General features: G+C 47.9%; 1 protein-coding gene across 1 annotated transcript in view; it reads left to right on the top strand.

Moving 5' to 3' along the window:
* The first annotated feature begins 204 nt into the window (after positions 1–204).
* The window catches only part of serpinh2 (serine (or cysteine) peptidase inhibitor, clade H, member 2), a 24,439-nt gene continuing 13,221 nt past the window's right edge, over positions 205–11,422 (top strand). The window contains exons 1-3 of the mRNA XM_062516043.1: positions 205–904; positions 5,547–5,639; positions 8,417–8,649. Of these exons, the coding sequence (XP_062372027.1) occupies positions 205–904; positions 5,547–5,639; positions 8,417–8,649 (1,026 nt within the window). The remainder of the gene's footprint in view (positions 905–5,546; positions 5,640–8,416; positions 8,650–11,422) is intronic.

Below are 11,422 nucleotides of genomic sequence, written 5' to 3'. Positions count from 1 at the left end.
AGAGTTTATACGTCCTCCCTCGCTCCTCGGGCCTCGATCCTCACTGATGTACATAAAGAATGATGGGGCGGCAACAATGATAGTCTATCCCTTCTTCTATCTTTCTTTCTTTATGTAGATCAGTGAGGATCGAGGCCCGAGGAGCGAGGGAGGACGTATAAACTCTAAATGAGAGGCACCCTATGTTCTTCCCACAGCATTGCCATGCTGCCTGCTGCGTCTGGACCAATCCCACTCTCTCTTCTGCTTGTGCTGCTGCTGCTGCTGGGGGTTGGCCTCCCCGAAGAAGCCGACGCCTCCCCCCAGCAGCAGCCACAGCAGCAGGGCGCCGCCCCCTCCGAGGGCCCTGGCATCGGACGCCACGCAAGCTGGTCTGTCGGGCTGCGGCTGTACCGGGCCTTGCGTACGGGCAGCGGCGGCAGCGGCGACAGCGGCGACCCCCAGAAGACCAACGCGCTCTTCTCGCCTCTGATGCTGGCCGCCTCGCTGGACGCCCTGGGCCAAGCCTCCAAGGGCGCCACCGCCGGGCAGATCCGGGAGCTGCTGAAGTCCTCCGGCCAGAAGGGGGCAGCAGCATCAGCAGCAGACTTCCCCCGGGCTCTGAAGTCCATGCTGGAGGCCAACAACACGGCGTACTCCCTCCGCGCCGCCTCGGCCCTCTTCACCAAGCAGGCCGCCGGGCTGGACCAGGGCTTCCTGAAGAAGGCCCGCAGCGCGTCCCAGCTGGACCATGTGGCGCTACCTGCTGCCACGGCGGGGGGCAGCAGGCAGTCCGACTCGGCCGCCCTCCGAGCCTGGGTTCTGGGAGCCACCGGCGGCGGCGCCAAGGTGGACCACCAGCCGAGCCAGGAGCCGCAGGCCCAGAACGGAGCTCTGATCCTGGGCAACGCGCTGAGATTCAAAGGTAAGAGGCTGGGAGCAGGAGAGGCTTGGAGCTCCACAACACAGGCCTCCCGCAGGGGGAGAGCAGCAGTGGCGGCGGGTGGGTGTGTGGGTGGCACTACTGATGCTTATTCAGTTAATTTCCTTTGTGTTGAATTGACTGTGTCTTCCAAACCAGACTCCAACTGAGATTTTTAATGAACATTACATTACACACAAGACATTCAGAAAGAAAGTGTGAGTGTGTGTGTGTGTGTGTGTTTGTGTGTGAGAGAGATGGAGATGATGGAGATGCAGATGTTTAAATGTGTTGTGTTACTCAGTTTATTTGTATTGCTTCATCTAACACAACAGCCATGAGACTGTGTATGCATTATTCTAAATGCCTATAGACCTCTTTGTAATTTGTGTGTGTGTTTGTGTGTGTGTGTGTGTGTGTGTGTGTGTTGGAGCCTTGGGAAATAGTATAATTCTGTTCTCATGATTGTGTGTCTGGGCTTAATCACAAGGCAACAAATAACAACTAAGTTCTCCAGCAACTGTGTGTGTGTGTGTGTGTGTGTATGTGTGTGTGTACGTGCGTGTGTGTGTGTCGTGCGTGTGTGTGTGTGCACGCATGCATGTGTGTGTTTTCGATCGTAGGTAGCCAATGCCACTGATAAGTAATGAGTGTGTGGCCTATCACTGAAGGCTTATTCATCTTCCTGTGGGCTGTGATGTGTCTCGGTGAATAATTGAGTAACAAGTGTCCACGCACACACACACAGACACACACACACACACACACCCTCCCTCTGCCTACAGCACACTCTGTCCAGCCGCTGGACTCCCGACTCAGTATGCCCGAGCCGCCACCGCCTCCCTCTCTCCAACCTCTCCGCCCGCTCTCCGTCTTATCTTAACCTCTATATTTAGAACCGCCGCTATTTTTTATTTATCTACCTTTGCCCACGGTCTCTGATTTCCTGCCTCTCCGACAAGGTCTTTTTGCTCTGCGTTTTTTTTCCTCCTCGACAAAAATGCTGGAGGATGGCTTCGCCTTGACCCTGTGTTTCCTCGTTCTTGCTTCAAGTCTAGACTCGTCTCTTTGTTTTTTTTTTTGTTAGTTTCTTTTCCACAAAAACAAAACAACCCATTCTCCTTTCGACGTCTATGCATACAGTCATCCAGTTTTGTCTCTAACGCAGCCCTTAAAACGATCCCCTCATCGTCCTCACTCTCGACTTGGCAGGTGTTGTCAGTTGGCACGGTAGAAAAACAGGCATGAAAGAAGAGAGACTTTCAGAGCAGTCCTCTACTACAATAGACATCCCCGAAAGACTACAACGGCGACAACCGACTGTATGTTGATAAGCAATCTAATTAATTTCCCTTTTGTTTCATGTCTGGACTTAATTACAAAAATTAGCACGAGCCTGTGCAAAGTTTTCCTCGGCTCCCATTAAGGCTGCGATGAAACGCACAAATTAGATCGCGCAATGGATTGAGCAACGTGAATATGATTATGAGAAAATTCAATTCAGCGATGGAGGACGCCGATGTGCTGGGGAGGGTGGTGGTGGTAGTGGTGTTGGTGGTGTCGATGTCGGTGTATTTCGTCGCTGTAAAATGGCAACGATCCTTGTGGTCGGTGACTCTATAGTAATTCGGTTACTTTAGCCGGTATATCTTTTCTGTCCAGGGCCATTTGCATCAGGGTGGCGGTGGCAGCAGAGGTGGTGGTGGCGGGGGCTGAAAAGGCTTCCTGGCGACATTGTTATTGGTACCATCTCCTGGCGTGGCCCCAGCAGCTGTCTAGTGTTGTTTGTTGCCTCGCTCGCTCCTCATTGTTAATTATTGAAGGCTAAAATTAAAAGCACTTCAGCATCACTTCCCCTCCCTCTGCTCTTCAGACGATGGCGAAACAGAGGGAGAGAGTGAGAGAGAGAGAGAGCGATAGAGAGGGAGAGCTATAGAGAGAAAGAGAGAGAGAGAGAGAAAGCGGTGGGGAAGGAGGAGGGAAAAAAAAACGTGGTGAATAGAGAAAGAAATAGAAGAAGAGTGAGATAATTAGGCAAGGACGTAGAGGGAGGGAGAAAGAAGAGAGCAAAGCGAGCGGTGGAGGGAGGGGCAGGCAGGGTACAAGAGCAGCAAAGAGCACAGTCAACACCCAGGCTTTGAGACGAGAGGAGATGCTGGAGGAGAGAGAGAGAGCGAGAGAGTAGAGGGAGGGAAAGAGAGAGAGAGAGAGAGGGAGGGTGTGAAAGAGAGACGTGTGAAAGCTAGAAGAGTAAAGAGGACATAGAGATTAAGATCAAGGGAGAGAGAGAGAGACTGACATAAATAGAGTCAAAGAGAGAGAGAGAGAATGATAGACAGAAAGTACGAGAAACGAGAGAGTGTATTGCAGGTCAAAGAGAGAGACAGACGAAGAGAGAGAGAGAATGGGGATGGAGAGAGAAAGGTAGAGCAGTGGAAAGAAAGAGGGACAGATTGACATGCTGTGTGGTGGGATCTTGGGTATGGCCTACCCAGAGAAATGCAGTCCACACTTGTTCATTAATTCAGCCTTTGTTCATGCCGGAGACAAACAAACAATGCAAAGGGAGAGAGAGAAATAGAGAGAGAGAAAGAAAGAGAGAGAGGGAGAGAGAGAGAGAGATGTGAGAAACAGAGCTGGTTTTCAGCGCTGACTGCAGCCTGCCCGCAGCCCCATTTACAGATAAACGCAACAAAGGCGAAAAAATAAACCCACAACAAATGCACGCCCATTTTAACCTATAATAACAGCCCCGCGGTCTCTCCCTGAACTCTGCAGCCTCGCTTAATCAAGTAGCTGATGAGAGAAGTGGAAGGTGGCATGGCTGTCCTCCCTGGGGCTGGTTTCTCGTTTTTTCTTTTTTTTCCTCATCCCTCCTTCCCTCCCTCCCTCCCTTGCAGTCTTTTGTGGTTTGGGTTTGTATTTGTCAACGGGATGGGTGCGACTTGTTTTTTTCTCCCCTCTTCTTCTGTCTTGCCTCTGAGACTGTAGCCACACAATTGTTGCATTGTTTTTTTTAGGGTATGCTAATTAATAAGGGGATTTTGGCTGTCTTTCTTTAGCTCCATTGGCTTTGTGGGCTGTGCCATCCAACTTGTTGCCTGACTCCATGGCATGTCTAGACCAGACTATTGGGCGCGGGATCCGTCCAGAGATCTCGGTCGCCACTCTCTCTCTCTCTCTCTCGTTTGCTTTTGAGTGACGGCCAAGTTTTTGCGATGACACTAAATCCTCTGAGGTATTCCAGGCACTCAGGTAGTCAGGTATAGCAGGAACTCGCTTGCCTGCTTCTCAGCCCCCGACTTGCTCCTGCGGTAATAACGTTGTGTTTGTTTTCGCTGATGTTTCGAGAGGATAGTGTGTCATAAGGGCCTCATAATTAGTCGAAAGGCTAGACTTCCTCCACGCGCGTTTTCACAGGCCCTTTCAGATCCACTCGCATGCCGAGGTGCGGTACGCAACGATTGGCTGGCGTCCCGACCAGCGAGCCTGTGTGTTCTCCGCGTTTCTCCGCCAGACGATGTCAGGTTTCTCAGCGTCTCGTCATGACTCAGGTGGTGTACTGTAATCAATCCTGTTTTTGTTTTTTCCCTCGTCGGCCCTGAACCGCGTGATGTGCGAAGCGCTCAGTGGATACGCACACAGTTTTAATGTAAAACTGGGGCAACGCTCGAACAACGCTCGAGCAACGCTTTTGGTGGTTTCGCAGCAATGCCGCTCGCTGTGATCTCAGCTCCAGCTAGAATCAAAACAGCCCATTTCGTGGATTAGCATGCCCCTTGAGGTCACAGGGGGACTGAGGACAACGACTGTTTTGCAAACTCTACCACCCATTACTGGCAGCCTATGTGGCTTTAACAGGGTGTAATTCAGTCAGTAGTTCATGCGCCAAAGACCACCATCTCCCCTCAGCCCTTTAGTTGTGTGTGTCCCAATGTTTTGGTGCTATGGTGAAATACCAAAAGAAAAACATCATCACCCCCCATTCCATCTCCTTGCTTTGTGTGGAGCATATGGAGCTCATTTTCTGATGCAGTGAAATACAACAGAAGGAGGTCGACCCGTCGTAACCCCTTCGTCGTAACCCCTTCGACCCCCCCCAGACGTGTTCGGTGGCCGGTCCGCAGAAAGCCGGCTTTTCTGCTGGTGTGGCCATCCAGGACGAACGAGCGAGGAGGGGACAGACAGAGAGTCTACCGGGAGAAGCATGTGTGCCCGTAATCCCCACTAATAGTCTCTTTTATCGAATCCCATCTTTGTTAGCGCACGTAATGAGTTTAATGGACTGTAATAATGCGTTCTGGGCCTCCTCATTTCACCCTCCCAATCTTCGTTGCCCCCCTCCTCCCATTTTCCCTTTTTGCTCTCTCTCTCTCTTTTCTCTCAGTCTCTCATGTATGTGCTCTTTCGTTCTCTCTCTTTGTGTGATGCTCTGCCCTCTTTTGTATCTTTGTGTAATGTGTATAATTGACCCTGTGGTTTCGCTCAGAATAGTTCAGCGCATATTTCACGGCTGTAGGCCTATTGTATGAGTGAGTGAAAGAGGGAGGGAGGGAAGGATGGGGGGAGAGGGAGAGAGAGAGAGAGAGAGAGAGAGAGGTCTCTGGAGGTCATATCTTGTCTTTTTTCTTTCTTTCGTCTGTAGGTTTGTGGGACCGCGGCTTTGCGGAGTCGAGCGAAGACCTGCGTAATTTCCTAGGAGTCAAGTACACAAGAGTTCCCATGATGCATCGATCAGGTATGTTCACTCTCAACCATGGGGTAGGAGGGGCAATTAATCGTCAATTAAGACCTCCAATGTAAATAAACATCGAAATATAAGGATTATTTAGCTGCATTCCATTTTTCATTCCAGTTTTAGGTCGAGTTTTAAATCCATCACACCCCTTTGTTTAGAAAATTGGTGATATTTCCAAAATCATTTAGTAATTGGATAAAATAATCTAATTAGTTAGTATTGAACAAAATAGTCATGATCATTATTTGTTTCATAATAAAGCAGCTTTACCATGGAGTCCAGATTTTGGAAGGGTAGCTTCATCCAGTTAGTATCCAAAATTAAAATGTTGTGGGCAGCAGAACCAATAGGGCGACATTTCTAACGATGTCAGTGGACCATTCACCAAGTCAAATGAATAAGGATAAACGTGGATCCTTTAATCTCCTACCTCACCTACTGTAAACTCAGCCTCGTCATTTTATTTCCTCTTGGTGATGTCCTTGCTGAAAAACTAATATAAAACAGCTCCAACATACAGTAACTTCCCGCATATACTGTAAGCCGCATTGTGTATAAGCCGCAGGACGGTGTTTTATGCAAGTTAAAAGAAACAAAACCATATTAACACCATATTAACTGCCCCCCAGTATTAACCTCATAGCTGAAGACATTTTGCAAAATCAATGTATAAGCCGCGGTTAATAGTCGGGAAATTACGGTAATATTCAAAATGACACACAGTTGTGCAGCATCCTGTATATCCACACTCTTGCTTAACATTGTAAGTACATTTTCTTACCATTGTCATGCAATTATAATAAAGCATTTCAGATGTATCAATGTGCAAAGTTTCTTACACATACATAACACCTCCGCATTCAACTTAGCCACAGTTTAGACTTTCCATCCTTTCTATCCTTTTCTATCCTATCCTTTCTAATGTAAAACCATGTGAGTCATACTAATCGGTCAACAATGCATCTGTAGGCCTACCTAAGCATATAGGCTATATATCTGTAGCACATCCAGTACTCCACAGCCTGTCTTTGCTGAAAACATTTCCCTTTGTACACACATCATTTGTACACACATCTCACAGATTGAGATGCAGAGGAGCACCTGGAGGAATAAATGATGCAAGGTGTGTCAACCTTTACCGCGTGCATGCCGTTTCTGCTCCAGCTCTGATTTATTTTGATTTCTTTTTTTCTTCCATTCCGAGACGTTCATCGCTTTAGTAAAAAGGTCAAATTGGACTTCCTGTGACGGTGTGTTCTGTGGGCAAAGTGTTCTTTTTTTTTTTTTTTTTTTGCGGAGTCGGGCGACATCACACTGAGCACACTTCAGGCCACTTTCCCCGTCCACTTCCTCTGGCCCTGAGCCACATGGTTTCATTGATCCGTCTTTCAGAAAATTGATGCTGTTTCTTCTCATGCTGGACTTTTTAGCAATATGGCGAGAGAGAGAGAGAGAGAGAGAGAGAGAGAGAGAGAGAGAGAGAGAGAGAAGAATTGCTTGGCAGTTGTCCTGGGAAATAAACAACGGCGAAGGTAGGAAAAAAAACAAAAACATATTAGCCGTTTAAATCATGTCGGCCTTTTCAGCGTCGACACACACACGGCCGGTCTCACCTCGCCTTTGATTCGATTTCTAAAGCAAAGCTGTTAACATTTATGTTGCTAACCTTTGTGAGTGTGGCGAGAGGACTTTTCAACTTTTGATGTGGTGCTTGAAAGCGCGAGAAATATGAAATAAAATATACGTGCGTGATTTGCGCTCGGAATAAATGAAAACATTTTTCTGCTCTGAATGCCGCGTGTGATCGTATCACCACACCACACACTCAGAAGTGTCATCTTTAATTCCGTCTGAATCAAGGTCGTTGTGGGTCAGATGGTTTCTCTCACATCCACTGGAGAATTTCAATGGTTCTAAAGAGACCTTCTCATATTTTTTCCAGTATTCTCCAGCATTAGGGATCTATTGCGTCTTCCACCGATTTTGAAATGTGGAAATGTCATAACACCTTTTTTCAGATTTTACCTTATTTTTTACACTTTAAGTCAAGGGCAGTATGTGCCCATGGTAAGTTTAGCACCAGTTTCCACCAAATCCTTCATATCTGGCCAACTTGACATATTCCCTTATTTGGAATCTGTAATTTTAATCTAATGCACTTTTTTTTGTCAGTTTACATGCTCTCCTCACAGTCATCCAGCTGGCTGTGCATTTGTGTTTGACCTGTAATTTTCTTCTACCTGATCTTGAGACTAAATTACCTGGGCCCAGGATGACCGAAATTACACCTCCCATCAATCAACATGAACCCATTCACTCTCGCTCTCTTTCATCCATCCACTCAATCACTCAAACTTTTATCCATCCATTCTCTCACTCAATCTCTTTTATCCATCTCCTCACTCACTCTCTTTTTTCCATCCATCCACTCAGTGACTCATTCACCGTTTCTTTCATTCACTCATTTATTCATTCATCCACCCACCCACTCACTCACCCAATCACTCTTGCTCACTCTTCCACCCACCCACTCACTCTCTTTTTTATCCATCCACTCAGTGACTCATTCACCATTTCTTTCGTTTACTCACTTCATCCATCTATCCACCCACTCATCCACATTCACTCACCCACTCATCCACTTTCACTCACTCACTCACTCATCCACTGACTCACCCACTCACCTACTTTCACTCACTCACTCACCCACCTGCCCACCCACCCACCCACTCACTCACTCACTCACTCACTCTTGGTGCTGCATGTGTGTCCCGCAGGTGTGCACCGTCACTACGAGGACGTGGAGAACATGGTGCAGGTGCTGGAGGTGGACCTGTGGGGCGGCCATTCCAGCATGCTGCTGCTGCTGCCGTTCCTCGTGGAGGGCCTGGAGCGCCTGGACAAGCTGCTGACGCTGGAGCAGCTGCAGCGCTGGCACAGCAAGCTCCGCACCACCAGCGTATCCATGTCCCTGCCCAGGGTCAACCTCACCAGCGCCCTCAACCTGCAGGTACGCAGAACTGCACCACCACCACCAGATCACTCTAGATGCAGTGGGCTATGCTACACCATAACAACCAGATCACTCAACCTGCCGTTGGTTACGCTACACCATGTCAACCATATCACTCAACCCGCAGTAGGTTACGCTACACCATCACTACCAGATCACTCAACCTGCATATACGCAGCACTGCACCATCACGACCAGATCACTCAACATGCAGTAGGCTACGCTACACCATAACAGCCAGCACACTCAACCTGCAGTAGGTTACGCTACACCATAACAACCAGATCACTCAACCTGCAGGTACGCAGCACTGCACCATCACCACCAGATCACTCAACATGCAGTAGGTTACGCTACACCATAACAACCAGGTGACTCAACCTGCAGTAGGTTACGCTACACCATAACAACCAGATCACTCAACCTGCAGTAGGTTACGCTACACCATAACAACCAGATCACTCAACCTGGAGTAGGTTACGCTATACCATAACAACCAGGTCACTCAACCTGCAGTAGGTTATACAACACCATAACAACTAGCTCACTCAACGGACTCAAATGCAATGGACTGCCTGTACCCAGTCCTTCAGATAATGCTCAACTTATTCACCTGTCACCCACCAACTAAAGTTCCACTCTGAAAGACGTTGGCCCCTCAGACGTCAGCCCTCAGACAGTCCAAAACTTACCAATTAAAAAAGAACCACTTAATTAATTAAGTGTATGCTGAACAGATATGTCTTTAGACCCCTCTTGAAAGACCCAAAACTATATAAAACTGGCAGGGTGCACAGTTGGCAGTGGGCAAATACATGTACTGCTTCTACCTTCCTGTTTCAATTAATTTGACCTTTTCTACTTTGACATTAGTTTAGTACTTGTCTCTTTCTTAAAGGTACACTATGCAAGATTTTCACCTATACGAAGCCAATTTGATGGTAAACAAACTTGTGATAGGCGAATCATTCACCTGTAACCTAATATTGCTATACAGCATAGATACAGTGAGTCACTACGGAGAAAACCAGCCATGCGACTTCAAGAACAGCACCCAGACAAATCTTGTGAGAATCATGAAACATTACCTCGTCAGTAGATAATAGCTCTTTGGAGATCGTTTTTTTGCCTGGTATTAATCCTTCACCTCCACAGCAAAAGCATTGTCATTGTGTACAGGGGGGATACGTCACAAGAAGTTTGCTATTTACAACAGCAGAGTTGAAATATAAATACACTGTATCGCAACACTAGCAGCAGCTTTACAGTCTACCAAAAATACCTAAACCTGCATAGTGTACCTTTAAATTACTTGATGTGCGCTTGGATTGTCTTTCGACAGCCTCTCAAGGTTTGACATTTAGTAAATGCCCTCTCCCCGCTGGAAGTGAATGCCACCTGTTCACTCAGCCTTCAAGTACCAGCACAGGGGACTTCTTTTTGCCCAAAATGTGCTCAGCACATTTGGTGACATAAAAGCTTTCAGAAAAATGACAAAGTTAATAATGGATAGTTTCTAAAAGTGATGAGGACAAGCTGTGAGTGTCCTTAGCATAAATAATGCAAATGTCTAGCAACTATCTGCGTTACTTGTGTCTCTGTCACACATCAAATATCTTGTTCTTTTTCGGCTTTGTCATTGTACTTTGTACCTTCTACTCCAACAATGACTGTGTTAACACACACTCTGGTATCCTGGATATGAAGCTTATCTAGACTTTGATCATATTTAGGATATGGATCCAGAGGAAATCTGGTTATTAATGTCCCTGAATATTTAATATCCTTGAATAATAACAGCACATGATAAGTGCTAGTATCCCGGTAACTGATTACAGCTACAAAAGACCACATTATGTTGTGGTGCCGTCTTTGGTGTGTTCTGCAGTATCCCAGTTTCTTTCAGATTTCTGAAATTGGGACATGATGTTAACATGCGCAAACACAAAATCCTGAAACTTCAAAATCCATTAATAACCAGCATACTCGAGGTCCATGTAAACCCAGCGAGTGTTGTGTCTTTTGGCTGCTTTCGTATGTCCTCTATTGGCTTACCTTTCTGTAAACGCATTAAGGGCTAAAACTACAGTTTTCTCTGCAGTACAAGGATGTGAGCAGCCTGGACCAGACCCAAAGAGAGTATGGGTTTCTTACCTCATCAAGAGACTACACTAACATTATTTCTTTCGGTCATATATTTAATCCTGCTCAATCAAAATGAATCTGATTTAATGTAATATAATGTAATAATCATCAGAGCTGGGCCTGTAGCCTGTGGCGTTGTTATGACTGTTGGAAGGGCTGATTTCCTGGCTCCGGTGCCGGTGAGAATTCTGGGCTCTCTGAGTGGGTTCTTTTCTCTCCCGGGCTTTTGCTGTGGAGCTCGGACATGATGGACAGCACCGCTGTGGTGGCCTTCTTGAGGGCGCTGCTTTTGCACACCAGCGGCTCCAGCAGGTCACCCTCCTCCTCCTCCTCCTCCTCCTCCTCCTCATCGTCCGGCCTCTCGTGAGGCCCATGGGCGACATTCTCCCCCTGCGGGCGACGCCGTCGGCGGAGGGCCTCGTGCATCCGGGTGACGGCCATGTCGGCCGGCGTCCCGCGGTTCTCCCCGAGGGCGCGTGCCGGCGCCAGCAGGGCCCGGGCGAAGCCGTGCGCGGCCATCTGCTCCAGGCCCGGCAGCCGGAGCCCGCGCTCGCAGAGCCGGACCGACAGCGCCGCCTCGGTGGCCCCGGCGCCGGACACCAGCCGCGGGTCGGACAGCATGGCG

This window comes from Sardina pilchardus, chromosome 16 (assembly GCF_963854185.1).
Source record: "Sardina pilchardus chromosome 16, fSarPil1.1, whole genome shotgun sequence".
NCBI classification, from domain to species: domain Eukaryota; kingdom Metazoa; phylum Chordata; class Actinopteri; order Clupeiformes; family Clupeidae; genus Sardina; species Sardina pilchardus.
Note: the sequence above shows the minus strand (reverse complement) of the source record. Positions and strands in the feature narration are given on the sequence as shown.